Source organism: Aspergillus pseudoviridinutans (genome assembly GCF_018340605.1).
Source record: "Aspergillus pseudoviridinutans IFM 55266 DNA, scaffold_9, whole genome shotgun sequence".
NCBI classification, from domain to species: Eukaryota; Fungi; Ascomycota; class Eurotiomycetes; order Eurotiales; family Aspergillaceae; genus Aspergillus; species Aspergillus pseudoviridinutans.
In genome coordinates this window covers 1270067-1289510 of record NW_025091289.1, presented here as the reverse complement: position 1 = coordinate 1289510, position 19444 = coordinate 1270067, and the positions used below count along the sequence as shown (strand labels likewise).

Here is a 19444-nt window from a genome sequence, read left to right as displayed (position 1 = left end):
ACGTTCGAGTATAATGGGCTCGTGCCTAACATAGTCTAAGACCCAGCCATGACCTTCTTTCCGAGGCCTCGTACTTGGAGGGAGGGATGAACAGTGATCGCCTCCAGGTACCACAGGTTCTTCGATCGATCCTGCTTCTTGACTCGGTTAATGGCGTCGCTATGAGCTGTTTATCATTCTCTCAAGTCTCTGGATGATCTGCCTGGTTATTTTTGCACAGCTTGCTCAGGACACTTAGCGGTACACCTGCTCGCCGGTACCCTTCTCGCAAACCGGGCTGAAAGTATCTAGCAACCGCAGTTTGCAAGCAAAATGTATCCTACCCAGCGCCCGTTTCAGATGGATCGGAGGCGGAAATAACAGAACAACTGTTCCTGCGTCGCCCCAACCATGCCGTCGCCGTTTGGCTCTGTGGCCCCTGATGCAGCATGCTCCAATTGCAGACGCTTAGATGGGAAATTTCGGAACAGCTGTGCGACGGTGGTGGATTACAAGACAACAGCTTCTACCATGGCCCACCGAACCCGGTGATACTGCCATTTGAATGTTTCTCGCGTCCATAGGGCAACGAGCGGACGCAAACATCTGATTAAGGATCGTGGGCGAAGGAGAGAGTAATTGTATTGGCTGCAGCGAAGACTGATCGTGGATCTACATCGAATAAGTTACACTCAGTGTGCTGTTTGCCATCAAGTCGGGAATCCATTGTACCATTGTAGACGCCAAAGAGCTCCAACTTCGGGCTGGCGGGCGTATTCTTGAGTTTTGGGAGGTTTGTCAAGGAGTCGAGAAGCTTCCATTTGCCTCAGCTCTTGCTTCCACAGTATCGAAAAAATAGGACAGCTCGATTTTCACGAGGGGTAAATGTCCATTAGGGCACTGTTTCCTGAAGGCGAGATTGAGTGCCTCAACTTGCCTTGTTGGATTTACTTCCATGAAGCAATCCAAATAGGATCAGCGCGTTTCGTTTTGGGGAGAGCATTCGGCATTTCAAACGAATCAAGTAATTTAGAATCGCAGATGCAGACTATGCATGAGGCCGAATATCCCTTTACGGCAGGTCGACCCCCTTTTGCCGAGACGGTAACCGAACTTTCGAATGAACCTTAACATCTTCCCCCCCGAGTGGATTATGGCTTCATTGGGACTCATCTCGGTTTTTGGTAGCTTGTTTCTTATCTGAACCCACGCATTTCCCCGCATCTTGGCGATGTTTGGATTTGCTTCCTGAGATTTGGCTGAAGAGTCTTATTGGAATACGTGCGCCAGTTGTTCGCTAGGCTTGCGAGCGCAGATACAGGCAGCATCTTTGAAATCATTTATCAAGCATTGGCTGCCCACTAGATACGAAGCGATGCTTCACCAGCAGATTCAAACAGGCTCGACTTTGACGAACAGACGGGAAAATCTACTAAAGTTTTCCTTTATCTTTGCATCTATACCGATACCATCCAGCATTGATGGCAAACAGTCAATGCGATGAACCACCAAGCCTTCGCCAGGAGGAAGGCAATCTTCCTCCAGGGACTTTTCTTTTGATCAGGGGTAGGTATTCATCTCACTTTGCTGTATCGTCGAGTCTAACTGAGGTACAGATGATGACGCAGAGAATCATGGACAACGTCGGATCCTACTCAGTCCGGTGCCCACCAGGGATCCCAATGAGCCATTGGTGAGTCATTTGGACCTTCCTACAACAGCTATTAACTGTAGCGTTAGAACTGGAGTACAGCGCGGAAGGCATGCAACTTTACTCTGGTGCTGGCGGTGACAGCGCTGATATTCACCGCGTAAGTCTCTCCTTGTTGATAACTAGATCCAAGCTGATGCGGTCACCAATGCATTCCAGACTCACGATCCAGGCCATCTTTTGGCAGTTGATGGTCCCTGACCTGCAAGTAACTTATACCCAGCTCAACTGGGCCCTGTCAGTTAATTTTGTCGGTCTTTCAATGGGATGTGTGGTATTCATTCCGCTGGCGAAGAAATTCGGACGAAGACCTGTGTACCTGGTTTCGACCGCGTTGATGCTGGTGACGTCTTTCTGGATATCAAGATTGGAGAGCCTCACGGAGCTGTATATCGCCAACTTGCTTCAGGGACTCGCCGGGGCGACAAATGAATCGATTGTTCAGATCACGGTACGTTTCCTGCTGGTTGAGTGTTTCGGAGCTCATGCTTCTAGATCGCCGATCTCTTCTTCGTACATCATCGCGGAGGAATGAATGCTCTGTACATGACTATGGTGATGATTGGGGTAAGTAAAACCGCCCGCGTCGCAGTGTCGCAGCCACGCTCATTTTTGCCATAACAGAGCTTCCTCTCTCCCATGGCGGCTGGGACTCAAGCAACACGACAAGGCTGGCGGGCATGCTATCGGACAATGGGCATCTGCAATGTGATTCTTTTCGTTCTGTTCATGTTTCTCTACGAGGAGACCAAGTACTCCAAGGTGATTGAAGGCGTGAGCGCGTCCGCGGGACCTGTTGGGGATGCTCAGCAGGTTTCCGTGGACAGTTTCAAGGCGGATCGCAAGTCCGATCTCGAATGTCCTGCGAGTAGAGTGGGAACCAATACGGCAGGGGACCATGAACTTGATCACACCATCCCCATGAAGACCTGGAGACAGAGGCTCAGTCTGTGGACCTACACCCCGGAGCCGATCTGGCCGTACTTTTATCGTCCGTTCATGGTGCTAACAACGTTCCCTGCCGTCCTGTTCTGCGCCGTGCAGTATGCCTGCGGCATAGCGTTGCTAACCATCATGGCGAGTGTGATCTCTTTGGTGTTTCCTATGCCTCCTTACTTGTTCACTGCACAGCAGGTTGGATTCATGAGTATCGGCCCGTTCGTTGGCAACTTGATTGGGTCGTTCTACGGGGGATTTTTTGGGGATCGGTCGATCTTGTTCTTTGCACGGCGCAATAAGGGCTACTACGAGCCGGAGATGCGTCTATACATTCTTCATCTTCCTGCCTTAGCCTTTTGTGGGGGCCCAATCATGTTTGGGGCCACAGTTGTCAGGGTAAGCGTTCCGACGACTGTGTCTTCAGCCTGACCGACAACTGATTCTCATCAGGGCATGCACTGGATCTGGCCGAGCATCGGCGGGGCACTGTTTGGGTTTGGACTGGGCAGTATTGGCGATGCAGCTTTGACGCTGGTGATTGACAGCTATGTTGATGTACGATTCCCAACCCTTTTCACTGCTGCTGCATGGGTTATTCTAACTAAGGGGTCGGTGCTAGATCACCGGAGATGCCTTCACAGGCGTTGCGTTTCTACGCAACGCCATCAGCATTGGAGTTCCCTTTGGTATCTCCCCTTGGATGCAGCGGAGCGGTCTGACCAACATGTTCATCGCCTGCGGCTTTATCGGTCTGGCGATCACCATGACCATCATCCCGATGGTGATGTATGGGAAAAAGACTCGGGTGAGGACCGCAGGTCGATATCGATTGATGGCCGCTCAACAGGGCCAATGAATTTTATTTTTCCAGCTTGTCGTCTTTCCAAACCTTGACTCGGGGGATCCATCGGACGGAAAGGCGTGGGGAGACGGGACCCAACTCCGCCGAGCTGGAAGTCGGCACCTGGCGTGATCGGGAAACTGTCTAGTCTCAGACTTTTATATGCAGGTGCTTAATCGGAGACACTGTCGGTGGTCTATACTTCGGCTAAGAGCGGATAGAACTGGAKTAGCTCCATAGAGCCAATTCTAGAATTTCGCTCGGTTATCCTCGTCTTTGATCATAGTAGATAAGAGGTAAAACAGTTCAATTGCGAAAACGCAGTCAAGAATTGATCCAAGTTATCAAATATTTTCATGTTATTATCAGGCGGGAGACACAAAATTGATGACAAGACATATTTGACTTTTTCTCGTTTAGCCGGTGCCGTGTTCCAAGCTAGTCGGAAAGGCGCATCAAAGGGCGTGCACTGCAGCCACAGGCGTGCCGAGGAGTCATGATGTCGATGAAAGGCGTGAATAATCAAGCAGGAATAATTCCGGTATTGTATTTGATACTAGTATCAAGGTCCTCATTACAATCCTATTGAAAACTTGGGAAAATCATGTAGAGGTGAAACAAATAGTGAAGCTATGGAAGACAATCATTGTTGCGTGATCATCATACTATGCTGAACAGACCAGGTTGATCACCATTCTATTGATTCTCTTCTTCTTCTGGTGTCGTCATCCTCTGATGAATTTGTAATCTTCTATCGCTTTAGCTATTTCTACAGTATTCTCAGTGTATTCCTAAGGAAAGGAATACGAGCAGAGGGATGTCATTGCAAGGGCGCAGACATGAACATTAGTCATTCGCTCAAACTGGCCAATCAGGGCTGCTTCCCATCGCAGGTGGGTAATGCTTCTTTTGCTCCCAACTTCTTGTTCCTCCATCATCCATCACCATGATCGAGTATAATTTGGTACTACCTCATCGGCCATCCATCAATCGGGAAGTTGTCCTGAGACCGCACGTGCTCTGTGGCTTTCTCTGGCTGATGTTCTCATGATCCATCCAAGCTTTTGAGTCGGTCAGTCCAGATGTCGCAATCCTTGGCTGATCGTTTCCCCGTATTGCTGCATTTCCATACTTTCTTCACCTCCAATCTAGGATGGAATTTGAACTTTCTTGATGCAAGTGACTCATGAACCTTCAACGATGCTTAGCAATCCATGCTGTTGTCAATTTGACCATACAGATGGGGGTTTCTCCTGCCTTTATAAACATGTATTGTTTCCCTTGCTCCCCTTGTAGTTCCATCTCGACTATTTTTTATACTACTCTTGTATAGAACTATCACAGACCCTCAGGGCTCCACTGCTGCTCTTTTCCATTACCCAACAGCAATAACCCCGTCACCCCATCCCTGGATTCTCCAGTCATAGCTTCCGCGGCAATTTCCGTCGCTTTCCTTTTTTATTATTTTTGATCGGAGTAAATATAACTTGCGTGATCCCTTGGGCTGCGTCTGTACTTTCCTTCCATATACAAACGGATCGAACTGCGCCGAGGCGCTGCGTTTCTATACGTCGACCTCTTCATCGATTGATCAGCTCTCTCAATGGCGGCTTCGATCATCACTCGGGGATCTAGTTCCCTGGAGTCGCTGACCGGACGCTCTCGTCCCAAGATCCAAATCGACCTTGCCAATCAGACCGACGGGCTGGTTAGCTCGTATACCACCAAGGACCACATCGAAGGAACCGTGACCATCAAAGTAGACCATGACACGCGCTTTGAGGACGTCGAAATCACTTTCGAAGGTGCGACTTCCCCGTCAGGTGCCAGGGTTGCATACATGCTCACAGACGAGAATAGGAACAGCAAGAACGTCGGTCGAACGGGCAGCCTACCCCGGCCGCACAGGGGCTTATCAGACATTCCTCAAGCTGCGCCAGCCCATTGATGACGCCGCATACCCAACTCCCCGCATTCTTGAGAGTGGACGCTCCTACCAGTTCCCCTTCACCTTTGTCGTCCCCGATCGGCTGCTCCCCCATGTCTGCACCCACTCCAAGACCAACGTCCATGTGGAGCGGTCCCACACGTTGCTGCCCCCAACCTTGGGGGACCCCATGCTCGCCAGCAACGGAAAGACATTGCTGGACGACATGGTGCCCGAGATGTGCCAGATCTCGTATATGATCCGGGTTGTCGTGCACCGCAAGCCCGCCGGTGAGAGCGGCGCGCGCAAGGCACTCGCCTCGGCGGGAAAGAAAGTGCGCATCATCCCTACCGTCGACGAGGAACCGCCACTCAACGTCTCCGAGGGCGAGGACGCCTACCGCACCCGCAAGGAGAAGGACGTCAAGCGCGGACTCATGCGCGGCAAGCTGGGCCGCTTGGTTGTGGCCGCCTCGCAGCCCAAACCAGTCCAGCTGACTGCGCCCCAGTGCGAGACCAAGGACTCCGTCGGGACCGTGGCAACCATCCACCTGCGCTTCGATCCCGTTGGCAACGAAGCTCCGCCCCGGCTCGGCAGCGTCTGGAGTAGACTGCGCGTATCGACATACTACGGCGCTGTCCCTTGGGAAGACTACCCATCCGCCCTGTCGGCGACCATGTGGGCGCAGGCCGCGAAGAGTGTCTACACCGAGACTCTGCCCCTGTCGACCCTCTGCGTCGCCTCCGCCCAGTGGACTAAGCACTCGGACTCAAGCCCGGTCCGCCGGGGCTCATTGGAGTCTACCTCCTCGTCTGACTCGCTGACGGGGCCCTCTGCCTCTTTCGGGGGGAGCACCTACTATACCGCCTCGGTGGTGGTGCCCGTCTCCCTTCCCGCGTCCAAGGCCTTTGTTCCGACCTTCCACTCCTGCCTCATTTCCCGAATGTACGCCCTCGACCTGAGCATCTCGTACCACACTCCAAACGCCAACATCCTGACTCCCACCGCCTCCCTTCGCGTTCCACTTCAGCTCACCTGCCAGCCCAAGGCAGATGCGCGCCCTAAGTACGGGGTCCACGAGATCACCCTGGAAGAGGTGGACGCCGAGTTCTTCAGCCCTCGCAGCGTTGCACCCCCGTCCATCTCCTCCTGCGAGTCGTTACCCCTAGCAGAGTCGAACCCCATTGCGCCTCCACCGGAGTATTCCGCCATCCTGGCGCCGTTGGTGGCGAGCGAGCAACCGCGGCGAGTTGCTGCTGGTTGATGATTAAAAAGGAGTGATATGATGACATTACTAATCGCATGGCGTTTTTGATTGCTTGTATGATATACCCATTGACATCTTGATACCATAGATTGATGTTTCCTTCAAAAGTCTGGGCGATCCCATGGCATTGTTATTAGTTTGGTTTATGTTGGACAGTTTGCTTTGATATTCCTATAATAATATAATCAATCCATCATCATACTATCGTCTTATAACTGTTGCCCTTGGAGCAAGTAAGGAGCCTGTTCACTTCCACAAAACACTACCACATTTCCTGCAATTGTCCCAGTCAACTCAACATAACCACTATATATCGTCTATAATTTCCTCGTCGTTGGCAATGTCAAGAAGAAGAATATATATAGTTCAGAGTGACAAAAACAAAAACAAAAAAAATATGACAAGGGTGGGATTCGAACCCACGCCCCTTTCGAGACACGGAAACTGATGAATCAGTTTATAGGTCCAGTTCCTGAACCGTGCTCCTTAGACCACTCGGACACCTTGCCTTTAGGTAACAATATACTTCACTTTATGCTATATAGGCAAAAGCGAGACTTAAGGTAGGTAACTCCGATGAATGATTCTTAGGCACCCGGATGCTCATGACGTATTTCTACAACATCGCAGGAGTAAGGTAAGGACAAATACTAGTCTCTATTCTGCAAATACCAATTTCGTCTTGCACACGACTTCTTACTTGTCGGATCCCAGTATGTAAGAATCTTCTATGTGTGTAGACTTGCTCTTCTATGTGTGTAGACTTGCTCTCTGCGCGCGATACGGTTGAATATACCTCAACTTCTGGAACGAGCCAAGTGCCATACTTCGTCGCATTCCTTGGTGCTCAGCTCTTTCTCATCCGGCTTGAAGTATGGATTTGGCGTCCCCGCCACCAAGCACCTAGTCGTGATCGCTGAGATGGTCAATTTCATCTATGTAAGCTGCTGTCCACTTTGTGGTTAGTGCTTACGGTGAGAAAAAGTTAGAGACACTGGGAGCCATGGCTGGAGCCAATTAGACGAGGAATAACATGTTGGTGACCAGGAGGCTGAATGATTGGCACTATTGACGTCCTCTTGTCCTATCATCTACAGCTACAGAGAGTGGTGGATGCTCTGCTACAGCCGTCCCCGGATCTTGGGCACATCTAGCAGACCACAGCTGTGGTCGAGCATGTCAGATAGAGGGGTTGCAGCAACATGACTCCATCCTTACAGCCCATATAAATTATCTGCTCTTTCCGTGGCTTCGTGCCAACCCATCCACTCATCACATCATGGCAGACACGACCCAGTTAACCGCCCTGGAGTCCTTCCTCCAGGCGCGTCCCGCTATCAAATACATCCCACCCTCCTCTCACGAGTATCCATCCGCTCGTAAGATCTGGAACAGCTCCCGCCGCGACAACCCGCTGGCCATCGTCCAGCCGCAGTCCCCTTCCGACGTGGCCTCCTTGATCAGATTCGCCAGATCCCAGTCTCTGCCCTTCACACTCCGCTCGGGCGGCCACAACCTGGAAGGCCGATCCATTGTCGACGGCGCTCTGCTCATTGACCTGCGAGCTCTGAACGCCGTCACTGTCGCACCCGATCGCAAGTCCGCCATCGTCCAAGGCGGCGTCTTACAGGGAGAGCTCGCCAGCAGGCTCTGGGCAGAGGGGCTAGCCACCCCGACAGGAACTATCCCTTCCGTAGGCTATGTCGGCTGGGCCATCTACGGCGGGTACGGGCCCTTCTCCTCGCACTGGGGTCTAGGTGCAGACCAGATCCTCGGCGCGACCGTCATCAACCCGGACGGCGAGATCATCGCCGCCGACGAGGCCCTTCTCCAGGGCATCCGCGGCGCGGGAGGTCTATTTGGTGTGATCATCGACCTCACCATTAAAGTCTACCCACTCACCACCGTAAGCACCATCCCCTTGGTCCCCATGCCAAAGCTAACACCCCCACCCAGCTCCTAGCCGGCGCCATCATCTATGACTCAGCCGACATCGCCAAAACCTTCATCGACTTCAACGCCGCCTACCGCTCCCTCCTCGACTCAGACCCCCTCCCCCCCGAACTCTCCGTCCAACAGATCGCCTTCAACAGCCCCTCCGCAGGCCGCCTCCTCACCGCCACCTTCGTCTGGAGCAGCCATGATATAGCTACCGGCCACGCCTGGGCCGCCAAAATCGCCGCACTCGCTCCCGCCCTCGCCAACACCGTCGCCGAAACCACCATCCCGTCCTTACTCGCCTCTATCGACGCCGTGGTCCCAAGTTCCGCCTACGGCGCCCCCAGCACGCACAGCATCCGCAGCATCACCCCCGCCGTGGCGGAGACTATCGGGCAGCATCTCGCGACGATGCCGTCAGACCCGGGCACTATGCTCTCCATACATCAGCTGCGGGGCTCGTCGGCCTCGACACAAGACCACGCTAATGTCTTCGCAGCACGAGAGCCGCACTACATGTTTGAGATTTTGGGGTACGCGGTGGAGGAGACGCTCAGCGCGCAGGCGATAGAGTGGGCTGTGCAGATGGCGCGGGGGATTGAGCGCGCGGATCCGGGGAATGTGCTCCCGACGGCGTATATGTCGTTATGTAGTACTGCTGCTGCTGCATCATCTGATGAGGTGCTGCGCAGGGTGTATGGAGACAAGGCTGGGGTGGTGAGAGATCTGAAGAGGGGGTTTGACCCCGGGAATGTGTTTAGTTTGACAGTGCCATCGTTGTAGACGGTGGGATATATGTATATATATTGCGGCATGGAAGGGAGGAAGTCAACTGACCCTTCTACTAATCTATCCATAGATCATGACATACTGATTCTAGTAGAATGTAAATGGGACAATACTGAATTTATCATGAATCGTCCGAGAGCAAGGATCCTAGGGAGAACAAGGAACTTAGGGCAAGAGAACAAGGAGGCTGTGACATCACAATGGTGAGTTATATTAAAATTATGAAGAATCTTCCAAGTATGGCAAGGTGTCCGAGCGGTCTAAGGAGCACGGTTCAGGAACTGGACCTATGAACTGTTACACAGTTTCCGTGTCTCGCAAGAGGCGTGGGTTCGAATCCCACCCTTGTCATTTTCTTTTTTTGCTTCCTGTCATTTTTAACTGCATGAAGACTACGACAGCCTACGCTGCAAGGACTTTGAATCCAATAAAGATCTATTTCTATACAAGACTGCAAGTAAGACGAAATGGTATAGACCAACTTTTCGCATATATACATCAAAGACCATTTTGAACGCCAGATATGCTATCCCAAAACCCGACTACGTCAACATATCATCCAGCTTCTCACCCAGGACGTTCTCAATCTGCTTAACCCACTTGCGGACCTCGCGCTCAACGTTCTCGTCCTCATCCTCCATCAGCTCGCTGATATACGGCAGCATCTCAGGCAGAAGAGCAAGCCACTCCTCGCCAAGCTGCTCGGTGAGCGATTGCTCGGCCTTGAGCGCTGCGAGGCGCGTGTGCGGGTTCTCGCCTCCAGCGGCTTTGCCGTTCGGACCCGCGGACGGACGGAGGAACTTCATCAGGGCGGTGTTGAGTTCCTTGTGGTTGTCTGTTGAGTCGGCGGCGACGGCGAGCTCGGTGATGGCGGGGACGGCCTCGGCGATCACGGTGGCTGCCGTGGAGGAATTGGTGGCGTGGGCGAGTTGGTTGATGAGGGGTGTGGAGATTTTGTTCAGGTGCGAGGGGGATTGCCAGAATTCTGCGATAGTTAGCTTCGGCATGATCTGATGGAGAGAAGAAGAGAAGGGGAAAGGCATACCGTCTTGATCGTGCTCAAAGGCATTGCGGAGCAAACGCATTGTGGCCAACCATAGAGCCTTGGTGCTCTTGTCGGCTGGACTGGCCTTTCCAAGGACGGAAACCACGCTTTCGATGATATAGCTGGCGTAACCAGTGACGATAGACTATCTTTGTTAGCGATGGTGAAACGTTTGATGAGAAGTGATAACGTACCTGAAGAGTTCCAAAGAAGGCTTCCAAGAACTTGTAGAACGTCGTAAGTCGGGCCCAGCTGCCCTGGGTGTCTTTCTTTGGTAGACCAGACGTGGCCCAATCCAGCATCTTCGTGAAGATAGGACGGAAGGTGGTATCGTTCAGCTTGTAGATCATCTTGATCGTGACGTCGTTGAGGGCATCTTCGATTTCATCCACGTCGGCTGCATCAAATGTGGCGTTCCCTCCCAGTGCAAGCTGCTCCCGGCGTAAATCGAATGCCTTGAACAGGATGCTCGACAAGACCCCAACATTCTTGCCAGTCGCGGATTTGGGATGCTTCTCCACGGCGAGACTGACCACCTCCAGCGTCTCCTTCGTGGCGACCGGCCCGGCCTGCACGGCGGACTGCCAGTTGCGATCAACCGCTCCCAGCGTTGCAGCCATGTCAACCTTTCGAGCCATCATCTTCAGCGCTTCTTGCCKGCTATCATCTTCGCAGTCTTCAGCATTGGCTGACAAGAAAGAGAGAAGAAGGATCTTGTCGAGATGAGGGCCAGAGATCATATACGGGATATGAACAAAGAGCGCCGAGAACAACGAGAAGACGGCGTCGTGTAACCGGGAGTTCTCCTTGCCCTCTTCCAAGCTCAGTTCAAGCAGAGCCAGGGATCGGCTGAGGGCCTCTGGGAGTGCTGGAATCATGACTTGGCCAAGGGTCTCAGCCATGGATGCAAGACACAAGACACCCATGATACGAATACGGTCGTCCGTCTGGCCAATGCAGGCCTCGCTGGCCACGACCTGGGCAGCACCGACAACTCTTGATGGGTCTTTCTTGCCGTACTTCTCGGCGATGCGATCGATACAGGCAACCGCGGCATGCTTGAGCAGGATATCTGTCGAGTTGCGGACAATGTCAACAAGAGTAGGCAAGAAGTCAAGCACCCGGATCTGAGAAGCGCCGTCGCGTTCTGGGTTCTGGCGAAGGCGTCCCTCAAGGAGCCGGAGGACCTTCCGACGGAGCTCATCGTTGGGCCGCTCCAGCAGCACTTCGATGGTATCGAGGAAGTCGACCAGTGTCAGTGTGCCGAACAACGCGGCCAGGACGTCGCCGTTCGCTTGGCTGACTAGCTTCATGCTCTGCACGGAATCACCGATCGTCAAGACCTGTTCCAGGATTTGAGAGAAGAGGGTTCGGAGCTGTCTAATGGTCTCTTCGTCCTCTGAAGCAAATGTCTTGGCCATCTTGACCTTGAGAGACGAATGCTTGAAGAGATAGGCCAAGTCACGAAGCAGGTCAACCGCAACCTTCTGGGGCTCGCGCCCATCATCACCACCAATTCCAAGGAGAACTTGCGAAATGCCAGGCTTCGGCTTGAGCGAGTCGCTCACCAATCCGAGGAATTTGCTATATGTCTGTTTATGGTCAGTAAATAGTCCAGAAATGTGGAAGGATAAACACGTACGGTAAGCTCAACAGGAGCACTGGCATCAGAAACGAGGCCTGTCATCAGGACAAGAACATCTTTGTCCATGGCATATCTATTGGCGAGCATTGCCAAAACAGCAAACAAGAAGTCCTGCGTTCCTAGCTTCGTAATCAGAGCATGGAAGAGGCGCAGACGACGGTGCGAAGGGATGTGCTCAAACGCAGCTGTAAAGCTTAGCAGCAGCTCGGATGTTCCAGACACCACGTCACGCTTCTGATCACGCAAGGACTGGATAAGAGCGGGCACAACTTGGTCGATGGTCTGGTCAATGACAGAAACCGAGTACTCATCGTCTTTTCTGAGAACACTGGAGCCCATGAACGTGAAAATGGGCATCACGCTGTGAAGAACCAACTCAGGCGCGATGACGGAAAGCCCGGCCACGAGAAGCAAGGCCGCATTCTGCACTTGAGGGCTCTCAGTGGTCCGCACGCAGTCCACGACCAGGTCGGCGCGAATGACCGAGGTATCGAACTGTGCCTTTGCGCTCTCCTTTGACCGGTTGACAATGGCCAGCAGACTACCCAGAGTCAAGCTGAGCAAATAGCTCATTCCAGACTGAATCTGTGACTTGAAGTGATGGAGAGCAGCCAGCGCTTGGAAGAGACCGTCGGTAAGCTCGGGATGAGTCTCGGGTGATGAGCTGTCAACAAGTTCCAGGATGAAAGTCATCTTCTCCATGACCTTGCCAAACTCCGCCTCATCCTTCACAGTCATCGCAATCATGTTGTTCTGACTAGTGCGTCTTCTCTTTGGCGCAGGCCCAAGAACTTCCATGTCAGTAAGAGAGACAGGTATTCTTTCCAGGAATTGGGCGAGTACAGAGCCTGGGAGCTGAACGTTGCGGAGGAGATCTCTGCAATTATTCACAAGTGGCAAGTTGGAGAGGCCAAGCGAGATATCAAAGAGCTGCTCCGCAGCCACAATCTGACGATCCTCCGCCACTCGAGCCCAGATGTCCTTTATGCGGCCAAAGACGGCTGCAATGAAAGAAGGCCGCAGAGACTCCGAGTGAGGGCTCACATTTGACAAAAGAATCATAATGGCGTCCTTCTCCTTGGGTGTGACAATCGTCACCATCTGACGCTCCACGTCAGGAACAGGAACCCGCTCTTTCTCGCAGATATCCTGGACTTCACGCTCACTCAATCCACGCCAAGTCTTCAGTAAAGGCTCAAGCTCCTTCGTACGAGTGGTTCCACCAGCCTTGTCGATGCGGTTAAGAATGTTGAGCAAGCCAAGTTTAGGCGTGAACAACGGAAGCTGGATGGCATGGGAGCACAGGAAGGTGAAAAATGCCAGTCTGAGAGGCTTCTTGAGCTCTGACGCATTCGCATCGACCGAGACTCCCCGAAGAGTGTTCTCCAAAACCTTGCCAATGTGAGCCGCATCGAAGATGCATTCCTCCAAACTAGGAAGCACTGCACGTTCAAAAACCTTCTGCGCATCACGAGTGGGGAGCCATTGAATGTCCTTCGGTTGCACTCCTTGACCATAGAGGTCGCGAGCCCAAACATCTTCTCCCTTCTTATTCTTCTTGTAGAGACTACCGACAGCAGCAAGAGCTGCAGCGGCCTCACGTCGAACACGTTCCGATGGATCTGTGAGAGCAACTAGCAAGAACGGCAACAGCGCCTGGAAGTCTAGATTCGGGTTCTCGGTGGATGTGAGGAAAGAGGTGATCATATTTAAAGCCGTGACCCGTGTGCCCATGGGATACGGACCAGAGAAGACTCTGATGAAGAATGAAAGATATTGAGGGGACTTTGTAGCCTCGCTCTTCCCAAGAGCCTCCAGGTCGGAGAAGGTCTGGCATTTCTCGTTCGAGCCAACCGCCAGTGCAAAGGCTTGGACAAGCCTGTCGAACACGGGAATGGATTGGGTGCTGAGGAAAGAGCCCTTGAATGACTTCTCCCCGCTCAAGGATTCCACAGCCGATGAGAAGTTGTCTTGCTCTTCTTCCTTCTCTGCATCTTCCATCTCGACATCTTGCACAGCACGAGGCGCAGGCGCGGTATCAATGACTGTCTGCAGATTATGTTCTAGCGTAGCAATGTCGAAAGATGACTCTGCAATTTTCTGCTGGAAAATAGGCCGCAGAGACTCGGACTGGCTGAATACTTGAATTAGATCTGCAAGGCGTGCCTGAGCATCCAAAGACATGGCACCATCCTTGTGGACACTGCTTGTGGCTTCCAGGACCAAGGCGATAGCCTTGCCCATTTCCGGCTCACCCAAGAGCTGGTTCTGGAAAATCCGGGACAAGAGATCGAGGCGTGCTGTGTCCTTTTGTTTCGGAAGATCGTCAAGGCAGCCGGCAATGACCCCGAGAAGAAGGTGAGAGGTCTTGTACTGTGCCGCTATCTCTGTCAACCGCTTGATAATATCGTCCAATCGCAAGATTGCCTTCAGAGCACGTCTCGGTAATTTTGTTTCGGGCTTTTGCTGTGCCAGAACGGCCAGGCACACCAGGCCCGATTCGACTGTCTCTTCCGTCCACGATCCGGCAACGGCCTCCATCAAACCATCCAGAACCTTGTCTTGAAGAGACGACTTTTGTGCAAGCACTACGGAAACCATGTAGCAGCCAATGACCAATTCTGAGACGCTCTTCAAAGCGAAACCATCGTTCAAAATTGGGAGAACACGTATAACGATATCTTCGTGCTTCTGTTTCTCGACTTCTCGGCGTCCGGAACGCGATGCATCCAGCATTCCCGCAACGGCCTCGGTGTAGATGCCAGCCCAGAATGCCAGAAGCGCATGATGATGCGCCTGCTGCCGGCTCACCTGGAGGACATAGCTATTCAATGCCGCCAAGAAGTTCTTATTCGTAGTAGCACTGTGCACGAGTGGATGGCGAGGTGGATTGATCGAGCCTTTTTTGTAGGGAATCAGGACTTTGAAGGTCGGCGTCAGGTCTTCGGGAAGGATCGCCAGGAGATTCAAGAATAACGGGGTGGTATAGTACGGTAGGAATGTGAGAATCGTAAATGACGTGTTATATTCGTGAATTCTGCGTGCTTTGTTAGCCCAACACGTCCGAGAAACCGAGTACTTGACCTTTTGAGATCGCCGCTTTCGCACCTGAAACGTCTGACAAGCCACTCGACTGCCTTAACAGCAGGATTCAACAGTAATCGACCTCCAACTAGAGCAAGAAAAGCCTCCAAGGCCACATCGAGTTCCTTATTCTGAGCCGCAGTCAGCTGTGTGCGATCTTCGGCCTTGCTCTGCTCGCTGAAAATTGTGCGCTCGAATGCTGTGAATCGTGAATCCAGCTGACATAACTCCTGGAAACMCTCGTAACATATTTGGTAGACCGTGTCGAAATCCTGAGTGCTCGCAACTTTCCTGTCAAAAATCAGAGATTGCGAATGCGCTATTCTCTGTGCCTTGAGGTCGAGCTGGTTTGTCGACTTTGCCGCAATCTGCGACAGCTGCGCGGCGAGGGACGAAGCCATTGTCGATAGAATTTTGTGCTTTGTCGAGAAATAAGATTAGACACCCATCGCTCAACGAGCTCCTCCTTCGCTTTTCCAAATGAAAACCCTGTTGTTGCCTTGAGCGGGTTTGTTCCGTCAAGATCGACTAATGGTCGAAGCAACTTTTTTTTGGAGTCTTTTTTCTCCAACCAGAAAAAGGCTGCGGGAAGCGGGAGCGGAGTTTTTCCAGCCAACACCAACTCCGCAACACTTGGTCTCCCGATGATGTCTCACGGCCAGGAGCATGGATTCCTCGGGCTCCCAGGTAAGATTATCTTTTTGAAATTCAAACTGTATCTCGCGCCTATACTAATGATTTCTGAAGGAGAAAAAGTCCATCCCGCGGTTTGCCAGTTTCAAGCCTCCACCAGCTCCTCCGCCCAAAGCTGATCGGCCTTCTGATCGCCGAAGTCACGAGCCCGTCCATCGCGACGAAAAGTCCAAACACCACTCGAGGCATAGAAGCCATCGGGATCGTTCGCGATCTCGAGAGCGTCGAAGAGAACGGAAGGAGCATCGTCCGGCCCGAAGAGATGCGGAACAACGAGATGTGGAGCCTACCCGCGAATCTGCGCGCGCACCGAAACCCATCGTGAGAGAGGGAGAAGACGAGGCGTCTGATCTGTATGTTATCGATCGCAAAGGCGACAAATACAACCTGATTTACGGGACATTACATCGCTACAATGTTCCCCTTTATCACCGAGTCGGCCGAGGAAACGTGCTTGGTCTTCCCACGAGCTACCGAATCGACCGCGACACGGCGKAGGGAGATGCGCTGATCTTGAAGACGGGCATTTCGCGTACAGACGCGAAGAGCATCAAGTCAAAGAGTGCCTTTGCTGGACTGGCTAAGCAACGCACGAAGCTTCTCCGGCTGCGAAAAGACCCTTTGTCGGATGCCGCAGCCGAGGCCTCGAAAGATTTCCTTCCTCTCGATGCTTCAGCCAACCGGAGGCGCAAAGAAACGCCAGAAGATATCGCTACGGAAGATGAGCGATATGCCTACCGGTCGATTCATGGTAAAGCGAAACCCGAAGATGACATTCCGAGCGACTTGGAGGCCGTGTCGGACACGGACTCCAGTGACGGCGGCCTTCGAGTGGATCCCGACGAGGAAATCAAGTCTCGCAACGCAGAACTTTTGAGGGACGTTGAACGAAACCCGACAGATATTGATGCATGGCTCCGCCTCATAGAACATCAGGAGTTGCTTCTTAGAGGTTCAGAAAGGGAATCTCGCGCCTTGACCGCCGCGGAAAGAAAGAGTTTGGCCGACATCAAGCTGTCGTTGTACGAGAAAGCGCTGAAAAAGGTCGGGGATAGTCCGTTCAAAGATGTCCTTCTGCTGGGCTTATTAGAAGAAGGTGCAAAGCTATGGGACACGAAGAAGCTCTCGTCACAATGGCAGGCAGTGCTGAAAGCGAATTCACAATTCATTAGCCTTTGGATCAAATACCTTGATTTTCGTCAGACGGAATTTCTCGATTTTACCTATGAAAGGTGCTTCAACACCTACCTTGAATGCTTGAAACTGAATAGGCTTGGCCCTGGAGGGCCGGGAAAAGGCCATGTGCAGGTCTACTTGTTTTTGCGATTGACTTGTTTTATCAGGGAAGCTGGATTCACAGAGCATGCGGCTGGTCTTTGGCAGGCCATTCTTGAAACAGTGTTCTTTCGTCCAGAGGATTTAAGTATCGGAAAGGACCAAGAAACACTTTCAGCGTTCCTTGACTTTTGGGAATCAGAAGTTTCTCGAATCGGAGAGTTGGGCGCAAAGGGTTGGAGATCGGGAGAAAATGCTCTCATGGAACCCAAGGCCTTCGCACCTCAGTTCAAGGTCGATCTACGATCAGTTTTTGCATCCTGGACCGTCTGCGAAAGAGAACGGATATCCAATGCGCAATTGCCCGCGCGGAGTCTGGACGAGACTGACGAAGATGATCCCTACCGTATAGTAATTGCATCTGATCTCCGAGAGATTTTACCCCTTGTCTGGGACGTGGACTCGACGGATGTGTTGATCGATAGCTTCATGTATTACTGCCAATTGCCTCCACTCAAGTCACCCGAGAACATGGAATCGACCAGTCGTTGGACTGGAGACAATTTCCTGCGAAATGAGTTGATGAGTAACACAGAGATCACAATACACGGTTTTCTTCAGAACCAGACCGACGGTACAGAGCCATCTGCTATCTCCCCATTGTCTTTCCCTCATACAAATTTCGTACAAACCACGGATACGCTGTTTGCAGATCAAGAGGCCTGGTTTTCGTCTCTACGGTCGTGGACGAAGACTACGATGTTCTCACGATCCGATATCAACCCCGACTGGGCTCGGAGGACCCTCAGGTTATTGGTAGAAGCAAATCCGTGGAACGATGACTTGGCTGAGTGTGCACTTGCCGTGGAATTAGCGTGCAATAGCAAAGAAGCCAGGAAGTATGCCAAGTCGCTTCTAAAGAAGAGGAGCTCGAACCTGCGGCTTTACAACGCCTACGCGCTTATAGAATGCCGCTCTGGCAATCACACGGCTGCCGAACGTGTCTGGGCAACCACGCTCTCCATGAGCAAGACATTTTCCGATCACGACAGGGTCGATTGTGCCATGTTGTGGCAGAGTTGGATCTGGGAATCGCTTAATGCTCGAAATATAGCCCAAGCATCCCACCTACTCCTTTCAATACCGCAGAACAGTGTTGACCTCAACGCTGTCCCGGCCGCTTTTAGCGAAACCATGTTTAGCGCGACAGGTCTGCTGAAAGCACAGAATGTGAGTCGCTACCGCCTGTATTTTTTGAGCTACGAGCTGACGCCTTTTAGTCTCTTTCAGAAGCCCAAGAACGCGCCCTGGTCACCAGAAAAGCCAGGATATTTGTTGCTTGCACGGATTGTCTGGCTCTTCTTGCATATCTGTCCCAGTCCTTCGATATGACCAAAGCCTTGGAGGCATATACCCGTGCAATGGCCAGTCTCAGCACGCTACCTGAGCGATTCCACAGTTTCCGGACCTTCACAACCGAGTTGCTACACCAAGCCCGGGCGAGGCTTATTTACTATCATGTCCGCACCAGCAGCCTATACAAACCATCTCAGATTCGCTCCCTCCTAACCGAAAGCATCTCCCTCTTCCCCCACAACACCATATTTTTATCCCTCTTCGCCTGGAACGAATCCCGGTTCCGCATCGAAGAACGCGTCCGCGAAGTCGTCCGGGACGTCACCTCAGAAACAAAACAGCGCACCAGCCACGACCGCACAATCGCCCAACAAATCCCCATAACCTCCCACCTCTTCTCGATCTACACCGAACTCGTCCGCCCCGTCTACGCAGGCTCCACTCTACACTCCGTCCGTGCGGCCTTCGAAAAGGCCATCGGCGACCCCGCACACCTCCCACACACAGGCGCACTCGCGAACGGCGCCAGCAGCACTACATCGAGCGCGCGCTCGAGTCTCACCCTCTGGAAGCTGTACATCCTCTTCGAACTCTCCCGGCACGAGATCGACCGCGCCAAAGAAGTCTTCTACCGCGCTATTCGCGCCTGTCCCTGGTCCAAGGAACTCGTTATGCTGGCATTTACGCACCTGCGCGCGGACGTCGTCCGGGACCGATACAAAGATTCCCCGAGGAAAGGGGAGGGGATGGGCTTCGACGAGCTTCGCCGCGTGTATAATGTTCTCGTGGAGAAGGAGTTGCGGATCCATGTCGATATCGAGGAGGAATTGGACAGACTTGCGGCGAGGAGGATCGAGGGCGCTGCTATGTCTCTGGGGCCGATTCAGATGCCCGACGATGCAGACAGTGAGGATGAGCGTATGCAGTTATAGATGAGCAACKGCGCTTCCTGGTC

At 52.5% G+C, this 19444-nt stretch overlaps 5 protein-coding genes and 2 non-coding genes across 7 annotated transcripts; 5 read left to right on the top strand and 2 right to left on the bottom strand.

Moving 5' to 3' along the window:
• Positions 1 to 1460: 1460 nt before the first annotated feature.
• On the top strand, positions 1461 to 3485 carry Asppvi_011270 (putative MFS transporter; the record flags this gene model as incomplete). The annotated part of the gene is made up of 8 exons (XM_043307102.1): positions 1461 to 1545; positions 1596 to 1672; positions 1720 to 1790; positions 1850 to 2141; positions 2186 to 2257; positions 2315 to 3025; positions 3080 to 3184; positions 3249 to 3485. The coding sequence occupies 8 exons, from the start codon at positions 1461 to 1463 to the stop codon at positions 3483 to 3485; spliced, it is 1650 nt and encodes a 549-aa protein (XP_043163037.1).
• Positions 3486 to 5073: 1588 nt separating this feature from the next.
• On the top strand, positions 5074 to 6661 carry Asppvi_011269 (arrestin (or S-antigen), N-terminal domain protein; the record flags this gene model as incomplete). Its single annotated transcript, XM_043307101.1, has 2 exons — positions 5074 to 5275; positions 5331 to 6661. 2 exons carry the CDS (start codon positions 5074 to 5076, stop codon positions 6659 to 6661), a joined length of 1533 nt encoding a protein of 510 aa, XP_043163036.1.
• Positions 6662 to 7062: 401 nt separating this feature from the next.
• Positions 7063 to 7173, bottom strand: Asppvi_011268. Its single transcript has one exon. It is a non-coding gene; the product is annotated as a tRNA-Leu (tRNA).
• A 770-nt stretch (positions 7174 to 7943) lies between these two features.
• Asppvi_011267 (FAD-binding oxidoreductase) lies at positions 7944 to 9385 on the top strand (the record flags this gene model as incomplete). The annotated part of the gene is made up of 2 exons (XM_043307100.1): positions 7944 to 8570; positions 8621 to 9385. 2 exons carry the CDS (start codon positions 7944 to 7946, stop codon positions 9383 to 9385), a joined length of 1392 nt encoding a protein of 463 aa, XP_043163035.1.
• Positions 9386 to 9632: 247 nt separating this feature from the next.
• Asppvi_011266 lies at positions 9633 to 9742 on the top strand. The gene has a single exon. It is a non-coding gene; the product is annotated as a tRNA-Leu (tRNA).
• Positions 9743 to 9933: 191 nt separating this feature from the next.
• utp10 (snoRNA-binding rRNA-processing protein UTP10) lies at positions 9934 to 15566 on the bottom strand (the record flags this gene model as incomplete). The annotated part of the gene is made up of 5 exons (XM_043307099.1): positions 9934 to 10376; positions 10437 to 10581; positions 10631 to 12028; positions 12079 to 15118; positions 15190 to 15566. 5 exons carry the CDS (start codon positions 15564 to 15566, stop codon positions 9934 to 9936), a joined length of 5403 nt encoding a protein of 1800 aa, XP_043163034.1.
• Positions 15567 to 15831: 265 nt separating this feature from the next.
• Asppvi_011264 (uncharacterized protein) lies at positions 15832 to 19421 on the top strand (the record flags this gene model as incomplete). The annotated part of the gene is made up of 3 exons (XM_043307098.1): positions 15832 to 15852; positions 15913 to 18363; positions 18414 to 19421. 3 exons carry the CDS (start codon positions 15832 to 15834, stop codon positions 19419 to 19421), a joined length of 3480 nt encoding a protein of 1159 aa, XP_043163033.1.
• Positions 19422 to 19444: the final 23 nt, after the last annotated feature.